Consider the following 26,575-nt stretch of genomic DNA (forward strand, 5'->3'; position numbering starts at 1 on the left):
TAATGTTTTAATGTCTCCCACAAGGACAAAATACAACCAAAAAAAGATGTAAAACAACCAAAATGTATCTGCTTAACCTACAGTTGGAGAGAGAGAAAACTGTGAGTATGGATCTTGTTCCTTTGTAGGAGCAGGGTCCTGTTAAGACCCATTGTCACGGGGGGAGCTCTTGTCATTCGTCCAGGGATGTGTGGAAATAAACTAAACGTTTCAAAATATTTCTTCTTTTAATAATAATCGAAGCATAGGCTATGAAATTACTTTACTGTCGCTTTTCGATCATTTTTCCCCATTGCGGTTTGAAATGGGTGCATTTATTATGTGCTCTTAAGGGTCACATTTCTGTGTTACACAGGAAGCAGCACGGATGTCATTTTGTGCAACGCAAGCTCCCCTTCCGGTCTCTTTTCCCAAAGCCACCGGGCGATAATGGTAAGAAGCAAGGCTGGCAGAGAGAAATCTTTTAACATCTGTTTATTGTTCGGGTCATCTGGCACGGATTTATCGTGACTTGTTGTCGGATAAATAAAGTTAGCGTTTGGATGATGTATTTTTGAGATGAAGCTTCATTTTAATACATTTACAGTTCCTGTGTCATCTGTTCAACGTTGTATTTGCAGCCATTAGCGTTGTGGTTCAGTGTGCAGGATGGGATTAAATTCACCAGAAGAAGACTACTTAACGTTAACATTACTTGAACTACTTGTTGTTTTTCAAATAAATTATTAGTTTTGGGGAAACAAGCATAGGTTAGATGCTAGTGGAATTGCTAATTACCTCTTCGGAAGTAGTTAGCATAGCTAGCAGCTAGATGTGGCGAAATGTTCCTTTTATCGAAAAGCTATCACCGTCAGCTCGCGGTGGTTAAAATTGGACAGTTGGTTTTAATGTTCAAAGCTACTATTTAAATCATTACTGTTTATTAAGTATTCGTTTGACTGTTCACCAATGTTGCATCCCTCCCATAGTGTGCTAAATGTTTGGTTCCATCTGAGCTGAGGTCTTGTCAGTGATGCATTCAAACACAAATGTCTGAACAAATGACTTTCTGTGATTCACTCCTTTTTACTGAGACAAGACACTCGCATCCTTGATCTGGACTTGAGGATTGTAGTGAGTTGTTTCTGACCCTGATCTGTCTTCATCTCTCAGACGAAGGGGACTTCATCTTTCGGAAAGCGTCGGAACAAGACGCACACCTTGTGCCGTCGCTGTGGGTCCAAGGCCTATCACCTGCAGAAGTCCAGCTGCGGCAAGTGTGGCTACCCCCAGAAGCGCAAGAGAAAGTGTAAGTCCTCCACCGGGAATTTGCATTTCTAGTTTTTAAAGAGTTGTATAAGACTGTGAAGTCTGGTCTAATGTGGCAAAGTAAACATAAATAATTTAAGTTCATGTTTTGATTACAGGCATGGTACCTCGTTAGCCGTCTATCAGTGTGTTTTAGTTTTGTAGCCTTGTATCTGCTATCATGATGTGACGTTTGACTATTGGAGCTTGTACTTTTCAGACAGCATTGACTGTATATTATTTAATTTGTCTCTGATATACTTGGCAGCCTTGATTGATGAAAATGATTTGTTTCACAGACAACTGGAGCGCTAAGGCCAAGAGGAGGAACACCACTGGGACTGGCCGCCTGAGACACCTGAAGGTTGTCTACCGCAGATTCAGGTGAGGTATTAGGGTGATATATAGGCAAAATACATCAGAGCTTCCAAAGTATCCTCAGACAGCTACAAGTGTATCCAGTGAGCTTTTTCTTTTAGCTCTGTGTAAACATACCTGTTTGCTGTATGTCTTCTGCTGTGCTCTTTTAGGTAAATAGATAGGACTTTGCTTAATTCATAGTGGCCTCTCAAAAAGGTGACCCTCTCAAACCTGACAGATTCCTGGACAAAATTAGTGTAAACATTTGTCTGGGTTTTTTTTAGAAATTAAATTGAGAGCTTAAACTATTGACTTTTAATGCAAATGGTTATCCTTGATGTATGTCTGCCTGCATCTTTTTTTTTAAAAGTCCTCCGTCTTAAATTGTGCAACGTTGTATGGTGGGCTAAGTGTATCTCAGGACTTAGTTGTGGTCCTACAATCGGTGGTAATGGTGCATTTATCCTCGACGTCCCTCGTTAACATGTCAAAGTATCCTCGGGCAAGATGTTTATCCCTGGATTTGTTACTTGTTAGTATATTTTAAGTAAATTGCAAAATGAACCTAATGGTTATCATGTGGCTTTAAATTGGATGAAAAATTGGCATGTGTTCTTAGTAGACATGCATGTAATTATTTTAGACTTAGTAAATATGTGATCTGAGAAACGCCATCAAGCTAAACCTGAATTTGGTAAATAAATTAGATTTATCAGCTTCAACTACAAACATGTTAGTGCATCTTGTTGACATATTTCCTGAAGGTAATCTAAGCAAGATTCCTGCCTCTTAGCTTAATTTACTAAGAGGAAAATGGCTCGTGTCAATTTTTTTCTCCTCCTTTAATTGGATGGATATAATATAGGTTTTTCAAATTTAAAAAAAAAAAAAATGGTTTGGGTTTATGACTAAAGTTATTAATGTGTGTTGTTGGTTTTGTGGAAAGTTACTGTTTTTAAAACCAAAAAAAACAGTATAAACAATTAAAATGTAGTGCTTACAAACTAAATGTAATGTCATTACTGAACTGTTTTGACAGTTGATCTGAAAGTGTATAATACCACAGCTTTTTATTCTAAACATGATGATGTAAACTAAATTCCTGTGAGAACATGATCATGCAGGTGGGCCTAAAGTAGAAAATGTTTTCCATCTATATTTATTTGGTAAGAGAGATGTGCACAGAAATCTTTGGGCGGCCACACTCAGAAATCCCGCTTCTAGTTTAACGATTCTGATAGAGTAGCGGGGAAAACAACAAGTTGTGTATCATTAAAGATTATAATTACATGTTATTCGCAGTTATGTTATTGCTGCTGGTTGTTGGCTTACTTAACAACTGTGGGAGACGAACACTTATTTTTGCTTGTCAAATGAAGTAATGAGGCTCTCTGGCAGCTTACCTCCAGTCCTGTTAAAACTTCAGTAACGCTTACCAATGATGGTGAAAAGAAAAATGTCTGAACAAATGAACTCATTGTGATATCAGTTAATTTCTCTGAGGTAAGCGACTTTGTAAGACAAACAGTGACTGTAAACTTGAGGAATATTTTCCTCCTGCTTGAGCCTCTTGGTTAAACTGGTGAATTTGTTTTAATTGAACACATTTTTTTATAATAACTCTTATGACTTTGAAATTTTTTTTTTCTCAGCTCTGTTCCTCTCAAAGACTCGTTAGTTTAAATGCTACATTTATAAGTATCCCTAATTTCCCATCATATCCCCATTTCTTTTTATTTAACCCAGTTTGGAAGAAACATTTTTAATTTAAATGTAGTCGCCCCTCAGCCAGGCTGGTCGGGTAATCCGCATATAACCAGTGACAGAAGCAAGCTGAGTGGGATTAAAATGAAGTATTTTGATATTGAATCTAGAATGTTCTGCGTCATTGTGGAGTAACAAATATAAGATTTCTTTCTGCCTTACCAGGACTATGCATGAGCCAAAATACTTTGTTAGCAGCACAGTCATGTTTTGTTTTCTTTCCTTTTGTCTTCCAGAAATGGTTTCCGGGAAGGTACCACACCAAAACCCAGACGTGCTGCAGTGGCCGCCTCCAGCTCATCCTAAAAAACACATTTTTGATTAAATAAATGTGCTGTTAACAGGAGTTTCGGTTTATTTTCTTGATTTTTAAAGCATCATTGTTTGAGCATTGAGGATCAGAAATGGACATTGTTTTCAACCAATTCATATGTGACATCATTTCTTACTTTTACAAGTTTCCATTATAATGGATCGTTGTATCAAGATGAAACAAACCTGTAAAAATAAAAAAAAATTCAAAGCATTGCTCTTGTATGGCACTAGAGTTCTTGCAGTTTATACCTATACTGGCATTATACATTAGGACAATCAGCCTCAGTGGGTTCAACAGAATAAAATCAGATAAAGGAAAGTAACGAAGTGGGGAAAAAAATATGTAACTAATTTCCTAAGAATTTAGTTAATAGATTTTAACTTATTTAACCACTTATTGTGGGCAAACTTAGACCTTTTAAGCAGCGGTGCCCCGCAGTTCGTGACCCCTTTTGAGTTTTCTCTGCAGAAATGAGGAAACATAAACATTTGACATTCACTGAGAAACGCAACTGAATTAGTTTTTCTCTGGCGGTGGCAGAAGTGTTAAACATCGTTTTTGCGCAGTACCAATGTAGATGGTAACCTGCTGAGACCTGCAAATCAGCGTCCGTTCTGATGAGACCATTTGAGTCTGTAATTTTGATTTGTTTCTCCACATGAGTCCTCAAGTCTTTTTGCAGCATTTGGAGTGAATTAAGGTCAGGGCTTTGAAGTGGCTGTCCCACAAAGATAATTATTCTTCAGAACTTTCCTTTGTCAGAACAAGGGTTTACGGGTCATGTGGGAAATGATCCAATTCAAGCCAATATTCAGATCAGATGTTAACGTGCTTCTTTAATCATTTCCCGGTAAGATTCAGCGTTCATTGTTTCATCTGTGATGGGAAGCTGGGAAACCTTTTTCCAGCATACAGTGATGTTAATTTTGAACAGCAGGGACTTTCTCCGTGAATTCCCGCCATGAACACCATTGTTACTCAGTTTCCTCCCAATGGTGAACTCATTTTTAACAATCGTTTGATCGAAAACACCCAAGTCCAATTTCACCTTAAAAGCTATCTGTTAATCTGAAGTTTACATACTTTTCCCAGTATAAGGGGATCAAATGTTAGGTTTTTCCCTCTTGAAAAATTGAGTACTCCTCATCTACACTGAGCCTTGTGTGAAAATGGAAGAATTCACAGAAGAAAGGGGTATTCACCAAAAAAAACCTTTTATAAAAAAAGGCTTTACGTGGCTGTAAAACACCCTCAATACCAAAATAAGACTAAATATTTATCGGGCACCAGACAATGCAGAGACTTCTCAGGTGATGACTGAAGGGAAGTTTCTTTACAAATGAGTCAAAAGACTGACTCTCACGGTCACAGCTGGGAAATGCCCGAGGACGCACCGCACTGAGGAAAACCAGCAGTCTTAAGTTGAGGCAATGTTTAGTGGATGATAGAGTACGAAATATTCTAAATGCATTATGTCACTGTAGGGAGATTGTGGGTGGGATTGGGAAAATCCCAAAGTGACTTGTGACATTAGGAAATCCTTTTGTGTCTCTACACACGAGAGCACTCATGAATCAGAAACTATTAAACCTTTACTGTTTTTTTAACATCCTATTTCCACTTTTCTCTCCTTCCCAGTGGAGGTTTTATCTGTTGGACTTGGAGGATCGGACATCAGTCTGGTTTCAGTCATAGATAAGCCCAGAAGTGTTTTACGGCAGCAGTACTTCTAAACATTTTTGAAACTGTGGCCGGGTTTCTCCGCTTTAAGCTGCCGAAAACACTCCTCCACCTCTGTGAAGGTAGCTTTTACCCAGTTTTCACATTTTTTATTTGTAATTTTACCTCTCTAAGTACATCTGATCTGTTGTTCTCTTCGGTTGCTATAGTTTAAGAGCAATATTTTGGATTGAATATTTTACACACCCTTTTTCTTAAAAAAAAAAAGGATTTTAAAATCAATAATTCATGGGAAATAAACTGAGCTTCACAGCATTTTAGGTCTTTTTCTACAGATGTTTTCATTAGAGGAATGAGGTTGGCTATTTTACAAGCCTAAAGGCTTTGAAATAATTTCACTGGATTTGGAAAAAGTGTGAGACCAGGACATGGAATTAATAAGAGAAACTCCTTCTACCAACCCGGGCTTTGATATGGAAATTTACTCATAAGCAAGCCAGGGATTAGGAAATTTTTACAGAGAGAAACCACCAGCAGGAGGCAGTAAGGAGTTGCCCACTCACTCTTATTCTGTTGCTTTGTTGGTAGATAAAGCTGAACGGTGGGGCTGAATCTCTCAGAGACAGAAGGTGACTTGTTGAACAGCCGTTCAATGCTGCTTCTCCTGACTCTGACACAGTCTCCATCTCCTAGACAGCCTGGATTACTTCACATTTCCTTTTACAGTTGGAATGACATTCTCTTGAACTGAGGCTGCTGTAATGAGAGGTGAGTATGTGAGTGTAGCCCCACTTTTTTCAGGTCTCTCATGTATCAAGGCGTACTCAGGAGGCTCAAGCTGGGGCCAGCGTGTTTGCCTCCTTTTTGGTTGCTGTATATTGAATTTGTCTCCTATTAGAAACGCTCTGATTTTAAAATTTGTCGTAAGCCTCTGTCCTAGGATCAGTTTGTGCTCTCCTCCTGCTGCTGCGGGAGTCTGGGTGCCAGGGCGAGGAGGTTACCTCCAGCACAGGTGGGTGAGAAGTCAGTGACTTTGAAGTTGCAAATAGCAATATAATCGCCTAATAATAATCTAACCTATAATCTGAGACAGGCAACACATGTCGGGTTTGGGTCCAAGTGCGTGCATGCGCGTGGTTTTCTTTAGACCTTTTAGGTGTTATCAGATCTTCCTCAGAAGAAGTGGGTTAAGCTGCCAACAGACTCCTTGGCATTCCTGTTGTGCGTCATGCCCAATAACAAAGGCAGGCCATGGCAGGATGATTCCTGGTATAACGTGACATCTTCTAGGAGAAGCATTGCAAGGGATATCATTTTCATGCTCATCTGTGACACCTTTCTTTTCTTCCAAAACTGTAAAAAGGACACAGACTAAGGAGGACTGGTGGAGAATCTGAACCAACTTATTTCCTTTTACTTCAAGTGAAACAGAGGAAGGATTTCAACTTTTAGCCCTACAGTGTTTATAAAAATGGATGGATTTATTTCTTGAAGCCAAGCCCCTTCAGCAGACTTTTCCTGCCTGACCTGTAGGTCTGCATCTCCCCTCACACCCGTTACGTACACAATATAGGCTCTTACCCTCAGGAGAATGTTAAAAGCTCTCACGCCTTTCTCGCCCTCCTCATTCTCTTATCTGATTCCAGCTTTAATGTCCTATCTGAAGTCTTGTGTTATTGCCCAGACTCAAATATTTTAACCTAGTCACAGGAGGAATCCCTTTCTCCATAAAGTCCTGACTCAGCCACAGTGATTTTTTTTCTTTTCTTTTCCAAATTTAATTCTGTGAGGTAGGTGTATGTCAAGTAAAACTGTGTGAGGTTTGAATTTCTTTTTGACCTGCAACATCAGATAGTTTGGCTGTGGTTTACATAACGGTCTGATGTTGTTTCCGATAAACTGAGGGAAGAGAGCAAGGAGAGGCATGCCTCTGCTTGTCAAACAAAGGTTACACAAGCTCCCTAACGCAATGCTTTTTCTTAGAAGAGATTGGATGTTTTATAGCTTATTGCATTGTGCTCATTACTGGTTATATCTGCCCACATATGGAGACCTCATCAGAATAAATTGTGCATGAGTCTTTGGGTGAGGAAATGTCTGATGTTGCCTCATCTATCATTAACTGGTAATTTGAGGGTGTTTATTCTATCACCCTGAGACGAACATGAATAGACTTGCTTTTTATGTCCGGCTCATACATGAGACAAACCCCTCCCCTCCGTCTCCTTCTATTTCTTTGTGTGTGAGACAAGAAAGGTCTTTTAATGCGGCTGGATTTAGCACTGTCACACTGACACTTTTTGTTTGACTTTGAGAAGTTTAGGATTATTCTTTATTGGACGCTATGCTCACACGTATGCTGTCAGTGAAATGCTTTTTCACTCAGAGGCTAGTTGCCTCAGCTCAGCATACTGACATGGAAGCAAGTAGGGGTGGCACGGATCATAAAACTCACGGTTCGGTGTGTATCACGGTTTGAGGTCTACGGTTTACGGTTTTTTAACTTTTTTTAACTTTTAGCCCCATAATACACACACTTACACCAGTGGAACACTGTAATAATCGCTGAAAAGATTTTACTACCAGAAAGCTAGTATTTTGAGAGAGAAAGAGGGAAGATAATGGATGATTTCAACAAAAAAAGTGTCAGGAATGTTTGCTGCGATCTGGTGGCATCTACAGGACAACCACAATAGAAATGGGAAAAAAAGTTCCAGCACCTTCAACATGTTTCTAAAGCCTTCAGCCTCCACCACGCTATAGGGCTGCATGTGCTTCGCAATGAATAAACCAATGGCTTTGGAAATTGATTTTGCTTTTGCGGTGTCTTCAGCCAGAGGCTGTTTAAATGCAGCGCTGAGTGTAAAGGCTTTTTGGCAGGCTCTCCTCTCCTCCCCTCCACTGACTCACTTGGGTGATGTCTGCGCAAATGGCCGGACATATTTGAAGTGTTTCCACTAGCATATGCAAGACGGGTTTTGCAATGCTTGCATGTCGTAATCGTTCGATCCACGGTTTTGTTGCCAGCATCGCCCGCCTTCACTACTTCCACTTGCTTCTTTGACGCGAATTGAAACCACGTGCTAACATACAGGCTACAATGCGAACGTCTGGACACAAAAAAAAAAATATATAAAGAAATCAAATTGAACCGTGGACCCCGTACGGTTTGCACACGCTCCGCCCCGTGAGAAGTAAACCGTAGGTTCGGAGCGTCCACCTAAACCGTACCATGCCTAGAAGAAAGTGAACTCTTTACCTCTGCAAAAAAAAAGGCTGTATAGAAAATAATTTTTTCTGATGCCTGGCCAAGAAATAGCTTTGTGCATAAAAACCCTTGAAACTACTTTAATCTCTAAAACAAACAGGATGGAGTTTGTGGAGTTCTTAACTCATAAAGAGAGTTACAGATGCTCATAGGAGCAGTCCGGTTTCCAGTCTGTATGGTAACTTAAGCTAAAGAACTGCTGGCTGCAACCCCTTTTCCACTCTGTCTATGAACAAACATTTGCTCAGAAACAAGTTAAAATGTGTGTGGCCACACTTTGTTTTATGGGCCTATAAATTCCTTATCATTCATTCCCCGAAGATTTCCTTGGAATGTTCCTGTAATTTGGAATTCAACCATCCAAAATTTGGCAAAAGTAAGCTGTCCATCGTTATTGAGGAATAATGCTTGCACTCGGAGGTAGATGGTAATATAAAATAATATACCATTATTTTATAGATGTTTGAAAGTCTCAACATTTAGCCCCCACCGCACCAATCTTGGGTTTTACAGCAGGAAAAGATGTGTATTGGAGGGATCTGAGCAGAAACCTTAAGGCTACTATGAACATCCCCTTGAGTAACTCTCCTGGCAGTCAAATCTGCCCTGACTGGAATGATGAGGTGACAAACATGAGAGTGAATGTAACTAACAACCTTAGTGTTAGATGGGGTAACTATGACTGCACTGTGACTCGTTTAGTCCGACTATGTATTCAGTTAGTAATGTTTTCATTTTATCAGAGGAGACAAAAACATAATTGTAAATGTATCATAAACAAAAAAAAAATCGACATTTTGTTCTTTTGATATCACAATTCTCTTGGAATACCAGTATACCGCGCCACCGTCATTGGACCCTATTTGGAAGAGTAACATCACTAAAGTGTTACAGCTGAAGAGGAGCAGAGAAGAAGATTTGAGATGAGGCACTTAGGAGTGGGCATAAACATTTTAACATTTGTATTTTTTTTGGAAAAGCCATCCTGTGGCCCTCACAGAGATCAGTCCACAGGCTGTGATATATACACATATTTTGTTTTGTGTTCTTACCTTTAATCCTAAATGGGCTTTCGTTTCATAGCTTTGTCCACTTTGTGAAGTGATTAGGGAAAAAGAAGTGTTAACCAAATGAAGATGGGTTGAAATGTTTCACCTCTAACTACAATAATCCGTTTTTTTTTTTACGTTTCAAATTTCATTATCAGCTGGATATCTGACTAAAACATTAACTCGGAAGTGCTGGTGCAGACACTGAAACAGATGTTCTTTAATGGGAAATAAGTCACCATGCAGGAATGAGAGCTGCAATCAGTGCCATGTCAACATTTGATCTCTTTCTCAGTCTCTTTCCATGCTAGAGTCATATATATGTTCTTACTGCCTGACTTATGTAAGCACTTCTCAAGGTCTTGTCATGACTTTTCCGTTTTGTTTCCACAGTGAATCCATGCTGTTATTTTCCCTGTCAGCATTGGAGTGTGTGTGTACGCTACGATGAGGACAAATATGAGTGTGACTGCACTCATACCGGCTATTACGGAGAAAACTGCACCATCCGTGAGTCTGCTTAACTTTATGAAACCTCTTCTCATATCCTCTTTTAGTATTGCATTTTCAAGGAATTTGAAACGTTCTTTTGTTCATAAGACAGAAGGGGTCAAATGGCCTTTGGAAATGGTCGTTTCATGTTGTTATTGTTAAATCAGGAAATAGTGCAACATAGCTCCTGGCTCACAGAGAAGCTTCTTGTCTGGACACAAATATTTGGAAAAAAATAGTGAAATTGTGCAAAAGAGAGCAGCTGAATCAGAGCTGTCTCCACTGATCTCTTCTACACAGGCTGTACTGGTCTGCTTCTCATTAAAACAAATCCTCCCACACTGCGGTATCTAATCAGCAGGGATATATCCAGCTGACAGTCACATCATGCGTAAAAACAATGAACATTGATTGTGCGGGGAGAAAAAGAGAGACAGAGTGGGAGAGAAAGAAGCGAGGAAATGAGATGAGGAAGGAAATGGGTTTGAGTGGTAATGTATACATAAAATAATATTTTCACTTCTTGTGCAGGGTAGAATAGGCAAACACAAGTGCTGCAAGTATGAACCTTGAAACATTTTTAAACTTGGGACATGCACTGTCATGTATGTCCAAGTGGGAAAGATTTTTTGTCTCTCTGATTGCCAAAAATGAGTCAAATAGAATTTACTGTGTCAAAAACCTCAAAAGTTTACATGTAAAATATCAGCCATTTGCTAAAATTTTTTTTAAACATTTTTTTAAAGTTAGGGTTACAATCAAGCGTTGTTTTCATTTGCCAATTCTTTTTTTTATCACAATTTTTTAATTTTGTCTGACAAATAGACAGAGCATTTGGAATGCTGCTCCATAATTTAACATAACGATATCTTACAGTTTTTTTGTATCTTGGACCTGTTGGGTTAGGATCTGGGGAGTTTGGGTGCCCAGGGTGGCTGACTGCTGTAATTCCTCTCAGGGAGGAGTACAAAATGTGCTGAAATTAAATTTGGCCTAATTTTGCCCAACGAAACACACCTTCAGGTTTATCTGAGCAATGCATCTTGTTTTTTGTTAATTTGTGGCTTCAAAGTATCCCAAACTAATTTTAAAATTTGATTAGCGCAAACCAGCCAGAGCTCCAGGAGCTTTGGATTAGAATGACTCGCTCCATACATGAGCATAAATTTCTGTATCATTTCATTGGACTAATTAATTTAGTGAAGCGAGAACATTGACCATTCAGAAAACTGGAGTCAGGCTGTTTGAACAAGTCAAGCTTGTCAAGTGTTCTGGTGTTGTGTGACATGATCACTTAGCACAGAGTGAATTTTCACTCCAATACCCTAGCACATTTCCAGTAACAACAAAACTGTATGTTTTGTTTTGTTTTTTTCTCATCAGCCGAGTTTTGGACCAAAGTGCGTAATTTCCTCAAGCCTAGTCCAAATGTGCTGAATTACATTCTCACCCATTTCCATTGGTTCTGGGACATCATAAACAACACCTTCTTACGGGACGTCCTCATGCGGCTGGTTCTAACAGGTCCGGAGTCACTAGTTCATTCAAAGAACTTCGTTGAGGACTGTCACATGGTCAATACACCTGCTAACTCTTCTCTGCCTATTTACAGCGAGGTCCAACTTTATACCAAACCCTCCTACCTTCAACTCAAAATATGACTACCTCAACTGGGAATCTTACTACAATCTCAGCTACTACACTCGGATTCTGCCCCCTGTGCCAAAGGACTGCCCCACACCTCTAGGGGTCAAAGGTGAGATCTAAGAAGTTCTATATTCCCATCTGGCACCAATAAAGGGGCTTAAATACTGGAATTGCATGTTATTTTGAGGAAACATGACCTCATATATTGCTTGTAACAGCTACATGTGTAAATGAGTCATCAAATTACTTGTTATGCTGCCTAAAATGGACCAAAATCATTTATTTCACCTTTAAATGTATTCGTCAAATAGGGCCTCCTTTTTATCAGGCTGAGTTCTTAAACCCAGTAATGCATTTTTTTTTTTTTTTGTCAAATGTAACTGTTTCCATAGCACTTTTAAAAGTGTAAGTGTGTATTTGTGGTGTAGCGTTGTGTGTTCCCTTGTGTTTTGTGTGACGCCGTGTTTTTTCTTTCTGTTCAGGCAAGACTGGGCTGCCTGACCCCAAGGTCCTGGTAGAGAAGCTGCTGAAAAGAACGGTGTTTCGACCTGACCCCCAGGGTTCCAACCTCATGTTTGCTTTCTTTGCTCAGCACTTCACGCACCAGTTCTTTAAGACCTACAATCGCATGGGCCTGGGCTTTACCAAGGCACTAGGGCATGGGGTCAGTCCATGTAAAACTTTTATTTTGCAACCAGTAAAATCCCTAGAGAAGGAAAAAACAGAAAGACAACTTAACAAAATCGTTAGGATGACATTGTTTTAAGCTTATCCAAGTCCATTGCAGGAGATATTTCTGAAGCTGCGAAGTTGCAATGAGACACGAAACCATTGATTGAGAAGATTTACCTTATGTTACAGACTGGAAACAACTAGCTCAACAAGTTTGTACTTGACTAATCAAGTTAGTGCCTTAGTTGATTTTCTTTTTCATATGTGTGTCCATGCAGACGACTGTGTGACCACTTTTTGGTGTGTGATTTTGAGCTTGTCCTTGGACTAAATCATTATGCGCATGTGTGGCATTCTGTACCTTGTTCATTGGCTGAAGATCCCAATCATTACAGTCTATGATCCCCATCTACAAAAGAGGTGTGCCATACATGTGGACGATGAGTCATGTCCACAGACAACTCCGTGTCATCACAACAAATGTCTGGCTACACAGCCATCTTCAGAAGGTCACGTTCACATCTTCTGATTCACTCGCTATCTTTGTCTTTTTCCTGTGACTCGTGCAGGTGGACGCGGGGCACATTTATGGAGACAACTTGCAACGTCAGCTCACGCTCCGGCTTTTAAAAGATGGAAAACTGAAATACCAGGTAAGCAACTGAAACCTTAGATGGAGGAAACTTATCAAGACTCAGCCTATGTTAACAAATTGATCAAGATCAGAATAGAAAAGAAAGATGGTTTTTTTGCTCTGCGGTGTCCCCTTGATTACTATATAATTTTCATTTGTTCACATGGCAAACTATGTCACTCCTTACTGTTGATATTTCATCTCCTTTAGTTCCTAAATGAATTATTCTGAGGAGCCTCTGTAAACTATAATATCTGGAGACATTCTGAACAAGTTTTAGAGTAATAAACTGTCATAAAAAGGAAAGCATTGTGAACCCCAGATTTCACAAAGAGATGTTCTTCATCATAATTCATTTTTACTTTTTCCCATCAGTTAATTGATGGAGAGATGTACCCTCCCACTGTTGTTGATGCACCCATTAAGATGAGCTACCCTCCTGGGGTCCCTGTTGAGAGTCAAATGGCCATCGGTCAGGAGGTGTTTGGACTCCTTCCTGGTTTGGGGCTGTACGCCACGCTGTGGCTCAGGGAGCACAACCGAGTGTGTGACATCCTAAAAGCAGCGCATCCCACTTGGGATGATGAGCAGCTTTTCCAGACCACACGTCTCATCATCATTGGTGAGCCGACCACATCTTATCATCATCTCTAATTTTATATGAAACATTAGAGGAATTTCCATAGTTCTGTAGCTCACATATTGCTACAAATACAGTATGTCTCTTGAGAGATACCTTCATTTTTCAGTGCGGCCACACTTTCAGTCTGCAACTAGAGAAAAGAAATCCAAGGATTAAACAATTTTATCCTTTAATCTACAAACCAACCGTAAAATCCTGTTTGGTGCGCACTGAATCTGTGCGGATGAGTGATTTCCTAGGTTTACTGCTAAAGCTACAGCCAGTGTCCAGTTGGCTTATCGTTTCCACTGGAGATGGCAGTTTTCGAAATGCAAAAACAAACAAGGAAAAAAAAAAAGCCATCAAATTCATTTCTTATTGCTCCGCTGATTAAAATAAAGATCAACATTATCCTTCTTTTCAATATGGAGTTCTTCAATTCTCAAGTATAATAGATGAGGAAACAGGATTGCTGTATCAACAAATTTCCATGTTGCTAAAAAATGTGAGAAGGATATCCAGCAGACGGTCAGGTCATGTTTGGATGTTTTCGAAACTTTTAGTTTGGCACTATTTTAACAGCTGGTTATTGTAAAACTGCTGGGAAAGGATCAGGATAAAAGTAGCATCATCGAAAAGTTAGATGCACTTCTCAAGTGGCTCAAAATTTCAGTTCAGTTTCAGGAGTCCACGGGCAGAATAAGGACACAGCATCTCTTTGATATGAGCAGTTTAAAGTTTACCGTAAGACAATTTGGTACACGTGAAAGTTAGACTACATAGAGTATGAATATTGATTCATCACGATGCTAATTTGGGGTTTGAACGTTTGTGGTGTGTTTCTTAATGCTTGGTGCAAGTGTCCAATGGCTGCTGGCGACCTCACAGGTACAACACTAAATATAGTGATTAAATAAACAAAAGATTAAATAGATACAGGGGGCATTTTTGAGATTTTCGAGAGGTATTGGCAGACATATTTAGTTCATCTTCTGACAGATCTGCCTGATCTTCATGGTAGACTAAGACAGCTGGCTGCATCTTTATATTTATCTGACAGTCCAGCAAGAAGAAAAATCTTTTTCTTTAACACATTCATAATGTATGTTTTGTCCTTCTTTTTTAGTCTGTGTGCCTGGCCTTCATTTTGTTGGACTCAACTTAGCTGAACCTTTCCGACCGTGACTCAGTGTTCGGTTGGTGTGTTTCATTTTGAACGTGTCCTTTTTGCATCCTCTCTATATTTCTCTCAGGTGAGACAATCCGAATCGTGATACAGGAGTACGTGCAGCACCTCAGTGGCTACTTTCTGCAGTTGAAGTTTGACCCCACGTTGCTGTTCAACAGTAACTTCCAGTATGGCAACCGCATCTCGCTCGAGTTCAGCCAACTCTACCACTGGCACCCTTTGATGCCTGACAGCTTCCATATAAACGGAGACGAGCTCACATACTCACAGTTCCTTTTCAACACGTCTGTTCTCACACACTATGGCGTGGAGAAGATGGTGGAGTCCTTCTCTCGGCAAGTCGCTGGCCAGGTAACAAACAGGCATTATTTAATCATGGTGCACGCAAACACACAGTTTTCCAGTGCGAGGTTGTTTTGAGCCTGGAGGTTTAAGACCTACTCACCAACTGTCACATCTCTTAAAGTATTGCCAGATTAAGCATTTGTGTGAAATGGCTTTTGGCATTCACTGGCAGTTTTTCTGTTTTGCTGCAATAGTTCCCGGTAAGTGATAACAACAAATACATGTTGAAACGTTTGGGTGATAACTCAGGTTGGTGCGGACTGTTAAATACATGGCAATGCTTTTTTTTATTATTATTCTTGGACTAAAACCAAGGTAAAACTGATGATAGTACCATGTTTAGTAAAAGCAGTGTTGGAATACTTTATGAGGATTTTTGCCTGCTACATACTGTACTGTCTGCAACATGTCTAAAAAAAAAAGTTGGGACAGGGCCATGTTTACCACTGTGTAAATCACTGTACTTCAATAGTGTCCCTATAATAATTTCACACGTGAACAAAACCAACCAACAGATCGGAGGTCTCTGCTACGAAGAATTAAGGCTATAAAGTGCAGTGGTGGTCAGAATGCTGAGGGGCCCAACAGACAAACAAAAACAAGAAAAACAATCCCTAAAGACAAGAAGTCAGTGCGCCCTTACAAGGCACACTCCCAGATGTTTTCATCCACAGGCTGTGAAAGAAGGGGTGGACAAACCAACACAAACAAATGAATCCAAACCAAACTGAAAAAGAAACAGTGAGAAACAGTGCAACTGACTGCTCAGCAGCCATTATGTTGACATTCCCCTCACACAGAAGATGAATAAATCAAAGCACCTCTTAAAATGTTGTGTGGCCACACTGCAATATCATCAGGAGCCCTTCTTCCACAGCTGGTAAGCACGGTGCTTGTCTGGGGTACAGAGTCTCTGTCAGGGTTCGTGTTGAGCTGAATGTGGAAGGAGACTCACATTCCAGGATTTTCCAGAAGAATGATGCTTTATTTGACAACCAAACAAACTTTGCTCTTCTGTAATATCCCCATCATGTTGGAAAACTGAATGCCTGTGAAAAACAACAAGGTTACAAGTGCATTTTGACCATTTAAAAAAAAAAAAAAAAAAAAAACCTTTAACAGCTTTTGATTAAACAGTCAAAGATGCCAGAGCCAAATATTTTTCTAATCTTATCTCAAGTAGCCAACACAACACAATCCCAAAATCCTGTTTGAAACCATTAACAACATGTTTTTTCCTACATCACCTCCTGTTCCAGTTTCCTCTGTTAATGAATGCAATTATTGTTCTGTTAACAATTAAAAACGCCATTCCTTTTTCTTCCACCCCAAAAGCTAGTCCATTCCCAGCCAGTAATCCCTTGAAAGATTTTCTCCCATTTTACCTCGAGATCTAAACAAAATGGGAAGCTCCTCAAGTCCAAATGACATTGTACTTACTCCCTTGTTTAAAAATGTTTGTAACTGTATGGGTCCATACGTCCTCTAAATAATCAATAACTATTTGATAACTGGTTAAATTATTGTCTATTTCAAGCAAGCTGCTGTTCAACCTCTTCTAGAAACAAAACGATCCCACCTTGCCACAGAATTACAGGCCTATTTACGGGCCTAAAAAGATTCCGGTTCTTTTAACTGAAGGCAAACATGTCAGATGACATATTTGACATGCTAATGTGAGAAGAGACATTTCCTGCTTGTGCACACATCAATCTGTCTGTCTGTGTGAGCTAAACGTCTCACATATACTTGATTTTACGATGTTACCATTTTCTGAGGCAAATTGTACTTAATTAGCAAATGTCTGTACTGCAGATTGGTGGAGGCCACAATATCAACGCAGTGGCGACCAACGTTGCTGTGGGGGCAATAGAGGAGTCCCGCCATCTCCGGATCCGGCCTTTCAACGAATACAGGAAGCGTTTTAACCTTGAGCCGTACACATCATTCAGACAGTTCACTGGTAAGACAAGCAGCTTTGTGCAGCTCACACAGCTCGGAGGACACACTTCCAGGAATGCGATTTATGACTTTTAAAGGTCTGTGAGAACAGCTGAACATACATTCCCTGAGAAAATACCCATTTTAGATACTAATCTCTTTTAATCATTTCACTGTTATCTTCTTAAGGTGAGCATTTTTTATTCGATAGTTCAGAATTTGTTAAGTTATATTTTGCTTTATCTTTATGTTGGTTTGCTTCCTGTAGGTGTCAGTGAAAATATTAGCCTAAAGCCACAATAGTGATTCTGGGAGGTTGTGTACAGACACAATAGTGCTTTGAGCTGATATTCCATGCTGGTAATACCTGAGGATTACCCACAATATAGTGCTTTTGGGAAACATTAATGCTCTTCATAACAGAAGCTCATGTTGCTCCAAGACAGGTATATCTTTTTTTAATTGCTTTCAAACCAAACTCTAACGTGAAAGCACAGTCCCGAGATGTTTCATTCATATCAGAGCGATATAATTATCTCATTATTTCTTTTTATTCAACCAGGAGATTAAAAATGTTTAAATATATAATCTATTTTTTCAACTGGCCAAGACAGGCAGTAAGCAGCTCAGAATGGTTACAACACACACTCAATGATAACATTTAAACATCACATACAACAAACAACAATGCCAGCGTCGTGCTGGACTACATGTTCCATAAATGGGGCGAGCAGCAGGATGGTCCAGCTTTCAGTGGAAACTACAACATCTGTGAACTCACAAGCAGAACACATAAACCAAGTGAAGGGGAGCCTTCACTTCACAGCAAAACACTCCATTAACATTATAGTTTAGAGACTAAATAAACCTTTTTTTTGCCTCAAACCTGTACAGTTTTTTGGGAATGGGAAGCCTAAGCTTAAACTCAGTTGTTGAGAGTTTTACTTCAAAGTTTTGTGCAAACCTTCAGAGAAGAAAGAAAAACAGCCAGAACATTTATTGCCACATCAGTTTCCATTTCTCCACTTCATCACATGACCAGAAGACACATACCAGGCTGAGCATGTATTTACATGAAAGCGATCAGATTTAAACTTCACCGAATCCTAGTTCAGAATTCTCATTGGAAAAATCAGCATTTAAACACCTTAAACAACGACCACAGTCCCACAGAAATGCTCATGGTTCAAAGAGAAAAGCAATGTCAGAGAAATACGGGAAAGGTTTGGTATTGAAGAGTTCACCTCCATAAAAAGCACATAAATGGCTGCAGACTTTGAGCCATTAGATGTCGATATCACACTGGGTAAATGAAAATTGGTGGGTATGTATTGCACAATTCAGTGGGTGCCAATATGTGGTCACCAAATTTTTCAGCATGGTGTCCTGCATTTGTTAAAATTCTGTTTGGTATTCTATATGACGATAAAATTATTTGATTGATTGATTTTTATTTATTTGTTTATTTTGCCATTTAGTCATTTATTATTATTTAGTTAGTAGTATTATTATTATTGTTGTTTTATTGTTGTTAATTCAATCATTGTAAATATTTAAAAAAAAATGTTGAGCTACTAGACGAATTTGAATTTCCCCCATTGAGGGATAAATAAAGTATTTTTCTATTCTATGTAGACGCTTCAGTCTGGTCCAAGTTGATGGACTGACAAGGCACCGTTACCATTTTAGATCCATGCGGGGAATATTTTGAAATGCTTGATACACTGCATTGTAAAGGTGCCTTTTTAACTGTTTAATGCTTGTGATTACTTTTTGCAGATGACGAGGAGCTAGCCCGCGCACTTGAAGAGTTCTACGGTGATATTGACGCTCTTGAATTTTACCCCGGCTTGATTTTGGAAAAAACTCGCTCCGGAGCCATATTTGGAGAAAGCATGATAGAGATGGGTGCACCCTTCTCCCTTAAAGGTCTCCTGGGAAACCCCATATGTTCTCCAGACTACTGGAAGCCCAGCACATTCGGAGGCAAAGTCGGCTTCGACATAGTAAACTCTGCCACACTTAAGAAGCTGGTCTGTCAAAACACCAGGACGTGTCCATATGTGGCATTCAGGATCCCAACAGAGGAGCAAACACGACAAGAGAAGGATGGCAGGAAAGCGCACACCGATGAGCTTTGACCCTTCAGAGGGTTGTGCTTTTTTACATCCCTATAAAACAGGTTGCTGCATAGAACAGGCAAGCGTTGAGATGAGTGAGAACACAACCTTTTCCTTAACTTACTGCCTCCTAAAAACGTGTGGAGGTAAACTAAACTAAACTAAACTAAACTAAACTAAACTTTTTTTTTTGTTAGATGCTTTGTGCCAAAAACTAAAGTACTGTTACAGGCCACTCTGTCTGGTAATTAGTGTATTTGGTGCCATTTGTTTTTAAAGAGTTTATTGAAATTCATTATCAACATTCACTGAAATAAAACTATAGACATAAGGAGTATGAGTGTTCATTTAAATCGGCAGTAACTGCAATAGTTGTCACTCTCCATTGTTTTGTATATCCCAATCCCACCTGCTATCTACTGCTGCCTGTTTGTTTTGGCCTGAGACTTCATACTGATGGGAATGGAAGGTGGTCACACCCAATATTGTGTAAGTTTTTCCGATTTCAGAGACATCAAAGCTTGGATTTCTTGAAACGTGTCATGCGAGAGATTGCAATATATTTATTTGGGATTATAAATGTCCAGAGAAAACACATAAATCCAAACACACCTTTTGACAGGATCTAACAACATTTGATTGCTCAGCTCTACGAGATGGGATTTGTTTTAACAGGAGGGTGAATGAACCCATATCCTGTTATTGGCACCACGACACCTTTTGTGAAAATATTGGAAAGAAAAGAAGTAAATTCAGGATGTTTGACTTGGCAACACTGCAGTGGCTGTAGTAGGAGTTGTAGTAATACGTAATATATTTTACTATCATACTGTCCTCTTGTTGCAAATGTGGGAACTGCATTGTAAGTGTTGCCTTCAAATGCTTTCAGTAAAATCTAGACTTATAGCAAAGTCACTCCAGAAAGTCACATGCTATGCTCTGAAATACTCATTTCGATTCCTGTAACATGATTATTACGGCTAACTATTTTTAGTTGCTGCAGGATGGTCAAATTATTCTGTATTTACTAAAACAAATGTAAAAACAAAAAACTTTTAACCTTGTAAATTTGGTGCTTTAGTTTTAAAATGTGTGACAGGAATGTTTTTGAACAGGAACTATTTTTGGGGGAGAAAGAAAATCCTTAAATGGGGGCATTATATCATGATGATACACTAATATTGCCAGTATGTAACAAGTAACAACACCGTGTCATTGCCTGAACGTAGCTTTGCAAAAACAAAACTGCAAACAATGCATTGTCCACCATCACCTAAGGAGCATTTGAAGCACCTGGACAGGAGGCTTGGTAAACTTTCTGTCTAACTATCTTTCTTCTTTTGACACAGATATATGCTCTGGAAATATATTACATTAGGGGGAAAAAAAATCTCATCAATATAGAATAGCAAGAACTACCTGGCAGAAGTCTTTTTTTTTTACCTGTTTACTGTAAATTTTCTCCCAAATTTGACCAAGTTGTTACAATTTGAAGTCCCATGGTCCTCATGTTAGTGTTCTTGTTTAGCAACATCCTGCCTTTTTTACTATTGCAATTAAATATAAGCAAATGATTTAAGATGCATCAAACTAAAACATTGCTAAGTAGAATTGACACACTTAGCAATTGTCTGTCTTTTTACTCATTTACTCTTTAGTTTTGAGATTGAAATGTTTTGACTGAGATCAACACCAACTTGTTTTCCCACTGTTGAGTGCATTGTGGTTTTGCTGCCCCAGATTTAAACCCTGCAGATCATTTTACCAGCTGAGAGCAAGGAATAAGACCGAGAGCCCCTGTAATATACATCAACTAAAGGCAGCAGCTTTGAAGGCCTGGAAAAGCACTTCCAGAGAAGAAATGTTCAGTTCTGTTAGGGCTTTTTAAATTTGATGCTGTCTTTTAATCAAAGGGCAATGTATGACTTTCATCTGCTAACGAATGGATATGTTCATTTGTTGTAAATGTTATGGAAAAAGGATTACAAACAAAAGAAGTGGCTGAGTACATCTGAAAAATATTCAAATTGAGAAGGTGCCTCATTTGCAAGCTTTTCAAAGTAGCTGGAATTTTATTTCTGGCTTGTTTTGCCTTGCGGTCTTTTGGTTTCTCATCTCCAACTCTTTCTTTCCCGAGTCAACTTTGATCTGCTACAAATTCTGCCTATTGCTCCTGCTGAGGTCATAAAATGTGAATATAAAACAGGAAACACACTCAACTGAAAAAGAAGTCTGTGTTTTAATGCCAACATAAATAGATATATGTGCGTCGGATTGTTTATTTTGCTGATTCAGAACGGAGAAGTGGTCAAATGTGGACTGTCTGTTCTTTCATCTTCTAGTTTCTTTTGGAGGAATTCCGTAGGTATTATGCCAGTCAGCTTCTCCTCCTGCCTCCTCTCTTTTACCCAAACAGGCTTACCATTAATACCCGTCATCTCCTCCAAGAGAAGCTGCTGCTCCATCCTTTTCATCTTCAGTGCCTGTAAGAAGTTTGCCAGAGAGAAAATGAACACAATTCTAAATTTCTTTGAGCATGTATGGTGTATGTTTCGGGTGTATGTGATGTCTTTCTACTTTGGCAAACACAAAAATGCTTATCTAACTTATCTAATTGGCCTAAAGTGAAAATAGCAATCTTCTGAAATAAACTAAATATTGAAAAAACGTTTAAATGTCTCCACAAAAGAGCAGAATCAGGGCTATATTTTAAAGCTCATTTAAACGCTGTGCATAGTTCTGAATATCTGGGAGAAAGTACTATTCATTGTTTCCCCTTCTGTGACACCAACTGTCATAATTTCGACATTTCTGTTAGTCTTGAAGGCATTGCAATTCGGGGGCGTGGCTTGTGACAGCTACACTACCGGATTAGGGAGAGTTAAGAGTCGCTTCAGGTGACATTTTACAACGTCAGCTGGCTACAGATCCAAGGTAAGAAAGGATTGATGAATACGTGTAAATTATGTGTAAACAATAAGAAATCACTTATGTTTTCCGTCTAATCAATGTTAAAAACTGCCTAATATTGTAACCGGAAGCCAATTCGCTAGCTCTTTGGCTAATGCTAATATGTCTCGTTACACTTAACTCCTTTTCGGTTCTCGTCTCACTTTCTTAGCCTAGATAATTTGACAGTCTATGTCCCTTTCACAGTAGGGCATTGGCGCTTAGACGGTTAAGGAAAATGTATTAAAAGTCACCAGCTGGAAACGACAGCTAGCTTAGTTAGCCCTTTTTAGTCTGTAACAACGGTAGTTCTAAGGCAGGATTGGTCTTGGCTACAGGGCCTTATAGCTGCTGTTTACAAGTGTTGGACACGTAATATTTTATGGCAGTGAAGACTTGTTTTTACTGTCGTTAAATTGCAGCCAAACACAGCAAAAGAGCTGTACACTAGCGAGACACAATGTGGCCACTAAACAAAAGAGTGAGAGCGATTTGTTAATGGTGTCTGTCTTCCTGTCTCTCCGTCTGTGCACAGAGGATGGATTACATACGGATCAGTGCACCACCAAAGGCTTTTCAGTCTAAGTTTAATGAACTGGCCTGCTCACTAAGCTATGTATAGTATATATGTCCTAATTTTGAAAAGAGGCCCTTTCTATCCGTCTTATAGCAGCTTGGGTGGCTGTTACTCTGGATTATTATGCTGCATCAAAATAATGTGCTTAGCAAAACTATTATGAATTTAGTGTTGTTATTTCTGAAGAGGATGTAAGAAAGTGATCAGTAATGTTGTGTCTCTGCCACGTGCTATTGTCGCACAAAATTATTAGTCAAATTACCAAGAAGGAGGTTATTGAGTTTTATAGTCACCGACTTAGGAATGTTTGAAATATATCCATCGTGGTGTCATTCAGTGTTCTGCCTCCCACAGTTGAACTGTTGTCATGACTACTCTGGATGACAAGTTGCTGGGAGAGAAGCTGCAGTACTACTACAGCAGCAGCGAGGATGAAGGCAGTGAGGATGAAGATGGGGAGGGCAAGACCATCCGCGATGCCGGTGTCAACGAGCCTGAGATAGACTCCAGTGCAGATGGGAGCTCTGTCAACACAGGTAACGTAGATTTGCTAATCTAATAATCTGTGAACAAGATATCAGAGAGAAGAAACCTGGGAGTGACTCTTTACTTTTTTCCGCAGCCGTGTGGTTCCCATTATTATGTAACGATGTCTCATTTACATGAATCACTTATGTATGATTGTAAGAATATACATTGACAGCGACATTGGCTATTCCATCTCAGGACCAAAAGGTGTGATCAACGATTGGAGGAAGTACAAGCAGCTGGAGGTGGAACAGAAACAAGAGCAGAAGAATGAGATGGAAAGACTGATCAAGAAGCTTTCAATGACTTGCCGCTCTGACCTTGACCTGGACAAAGACAAAGAGAAACAGAAGCAGCTGCAGGACAAGATAAAAGGCAAAGTAAGCAGGATGGGGGCTAAATTCATACTTAACTTTTCCTCTTTAATCCTGGAAATACATGGGAGTTGCTCTTTTTCTTACATCAGTTGAGTTAGTGGCACAGTTGATTTGAACAGAAGATATTGGAGGATTCAGATGTTACCTTTATTCAGAGTCCAGCTTGAATTTTTACCACTTGTTTTCCATGTATGTGCAGTGTTGAATCTACTTTCTCTTGTATGTATGATCTTATCAAAGAGCTCTTAGCATATATACTGTCAAGTGTATCTCCCAAAATGTTGGACTATTCATTGAATTAATTGCATGCGTTTTCCACTATCTGCACCACAGATGACCATGCAGGAGTACAACATGCTTCAAGAGGAAGAGGATGATGAAGACTTCCTCCAGCATTACCGTATGCAGCGCATTGAAGAAATGCGACGCCAGCTCTGCCGTGGAAAGCGCTTTGCGCAGGTCTACGAGCTTAACAGCGGAGAAGACTTTCTGGAGGCTTTAGACCAAGAAGACAAAAGCACGCTGGTCATGATCCACATCTATGAGCCGGACGTCCCGGGCTGCGAGGCCATGAGTGGCAGCCTGCTGTGTCTGGCGCAGGAACACCCTCTGGTGAAGTTCTGCAGCGTACGCAGCTCAGCCATCAGCACCAGCGCACTGTTCAGAGACAGCGCTCTGCCTGCCCTGCTCGTTTACAAAGGAGGGGACCTGATCGGTAACTTTGTCCGGCTCACAGACCAGCTCGGGGAAGACTTCTTCGCCGTAGACCTTGAGGCCCTGCTGCAGGAGTACAGCCTGCTGCCTGAGAAGCCCCCCATCGTCCCAAAGACGATTCGCAATGGGGCCATCATACAGAGCAATGTGAGTGATGAGGACTCTGACCTTGATATAGACTAGAGCCATAACATGCATTATTTGCTTGAGAAACGTGTGTACATAGTTTGCATGGACTTTACGTCGTATCTATGAGTGTGGACCCCCTGTAGTGACGAGGGACTGAGGAGAACCAAAAGTAAATGCACACATGACACCGGCGGGTTGCTTCATATCATTCCATTGTAACCACAAATTAACTCGAAGAAGAGTAAATACTAGCTCCTATCATCTCCATGTTTTTCACAGTAAGAATGCTGCAAGTTAAATGTTTCGTTTGAGCTGTGATTGTCGACTATTTATTTGTTTGTTAAAACACATTTCCCTCCTTTTGTTTCATGTGCATCTCCACTACATTATCCATATTTCACTCTGCCAAACATAAAACCTTCAACCCAAACAGATCTTTAGTTCATTTTATAACTTTTCTATGTGCTGTATCATTACAGATAGTGAGATTAATAAACTGCAATGTGTTTGAACTCACGGCTCGTTGTGTTTTTATTCGTCAAGAGTTATCCAAGTGACGTTTAAGCTGCGTGAATCAAGATCTTAATAGATGGAATGATGTGTCATGATGTGTAAAGACACTCGGTTACAAAGAGTTATCCCATGGATCTGCAGTTTTGTAGAGCAATATTAATCACCGGCGCATCATCAACTTTGTTTCAAGAAGTAAGAGACTGGCACTCACCAAGTCAAGTTACCTTTATTTATATAGAACGTTTAAAAACAACCGAGGTCGACCGAAGTGCTTCACGGAACAAAACTACAACCAAACCTCAGATGAACTGCACTATCATTTATCCGGTAAACATGAAGCATTTATCAGAACATTTGCTGGAAACGGCTCCATGTTAAATTCTACTTTACAAGTTTGCAATAAAATCATCTTTTGTTTTCATTTGTCATACAACAGATGGTTCACTCACCCTTTTTTGTTGCAATTTACACACTAAGAGTTTTATATTAGGGGTATTGGCTCGTCTGAATACCATCTCCCTTCTGCACATTCAACAAATCCTCTCTTCAGAGCTATTAGCGTTTTTTTTTTTTTTCCTTTTGACTTTAGACCAAAACGTTCCCACAGCTGTGGTGTTTGTCTTTGCTGCTAAATCTATGATTTGAATGTTAACAGAAGAACAGATGTTAAGGCCTTGCGATAAACTGCTTTGTGCCATTAAATCAACGAAAGAAGGCTGTGCAACTGCTGGAAAATTCTTTGCAAGTTTCCTTTAGATGTTGTTATCCAGGTGTATGGAAAGAAATCTAAATATAGTGCAAAAATAATCCTGGTCACCTCAGATTGTTGCAAGTGGGGCTAATTGAAAGATTAAAGAAAACAATCACACTTTCAGAGTATTTGTGTACAGTTATGTTAATATTTCAGGTTGCTGAAATTATTCTATTTGTAAGCATTTACTGTAATAAATGAATGGCAACAAATTTAACACGTCACAATCAACTTGGCACAATTCAGCTTCCTCTGTTGTGATACACCAGCATCAGCTTTCCAGTTCAGTAAATACTACAGAGATGATGTACCTAATGCCTGCTCAATAATCTCTCCAAACAGGATGGACCAGGGGTGTGATGATCCCTGCAACATCCAAACTCACGGCTCCATTAAAATGCATGGTATAGTTAACACTTTTTCCCTTTGACGTCAGGCTAACGTAGCCTACAAGCAGCTCAGCAGCAGCAGAGTGAGACAGGGTAACGCCAGCAGCAGGAGGGTTGTTTCTTCATGGAGGGGGGCAGCTGAGCTATGCTCGTCATGTCCACAAAAGGCATGCTCCAACAGCAGATGAGTTTCAGCACTGATGCCTACAATGAAGGAAGAAACGCTGATTCGTAATCTCAGAGGTGTAAAATGCAGCTGACG

The 26,575-nt window shown here is 39.7% G+C and overlaps 2 protein-coding genes and 2 non-coding genes across 4 annotated transcripts; all 4 read left to right on the top strand.

Annotated features, from left to right (window-relative positions):
* Nucleotides 1-355: 355 nt before the first annotated feature.
* rpl37 (ribosomal protein L37) lies at nucleotides 356-3,937 on the top strand. The gene is made up of 4 exons (XM_075455452.1): nucleotides 356-432; nucleotides 1,153-1,288; nucleotides 1,587-1,671; nucleotides 3,648-3,937. The coding sequence occupies exons 1-4, from the start codon at nucleotides 430-432 to the stop codon at nucleotides 3,715-3,717; spliced, it is 294 nt and encodes a 97-aa protein (XP_075311567.1). The 5' UTR covers nucleotides 356-429; the 3' UTR covers nucleotides 3,718-3,937.
* Nucleotides 1,001-1,080, top strand: LOC142373431 (small nucleolar RNA SNORD72). Its single transcript, XR_012768486.1, has one exon. It is a non-coding gene; the product is annotated as a small nucleolar RNA SNORD72 (small nucleolar RNA).
* Nucleotides 3,077-3,157, top strand: LOC142373430 (small nucleolar RNA SNORD72). Its single transcript, XR_012768485.1, has one exon. It is a non-coding gene; the product is annotated as a small nucleolar RNA SNORD72 (small nucleolar RNA).
* Nucleotides 3,938-6,002: 2,065 nt separating the features above from the next.
* On the top strand, nucleotides 6,003-25,172 carry pdcl (phosducin-like). Its single transcript, XM_075456556.1, has 14 exons — nucleotides 6,003-6,175; nucleotides 6,336-6,419; nucleotides 10,118-10,234; nucleotides 11,600-11,740; nucleotides 11,829-11,972; nucleotides 12,346-12,527; nucleotides 13,105-13,188; nucleotides 13,545-13,791; nucleotides 15,045-15,331; nucleotides 17,141-17,288; nucleotides 19,046-19,404; nucleotides 23,271-23,448; nucleotides 23,639-23,820; nucleotides 24,151-25,172. Exons 1-14 carry the CDS (start codon nucleotides 6,169-6,171, stop codon nucleotides 24,712-24,714), a joined length of 2,724 nt encoding a protein of 907 aa, XP_075312671.1. The 5' UTR covers nucleotides 6,003-6,168; the 3' UTR covers nucleotides 24,715-25,172.
* The last annotated feature ends 1,403 nt before the right edge of the window (nucleotides 25,173-26,575 follow it).

The sequence above is a fragment of the Odontesthes bonariensis genome, chromosome 22 (assembly GCF_027942865.1).
Source record: "Odontesthes bonariensis isolate fOdoBon6 chromosome 22, fOdoBon6.hap1, whole genome shotgun sequence".
Classification (NCBI taxonomy): Eukaryota; Metazoa; Chordata; class Actinopteri; order Atheriniformes; family Atherinopsidae; genus Odontesthes; species Odontesthes bonariensis.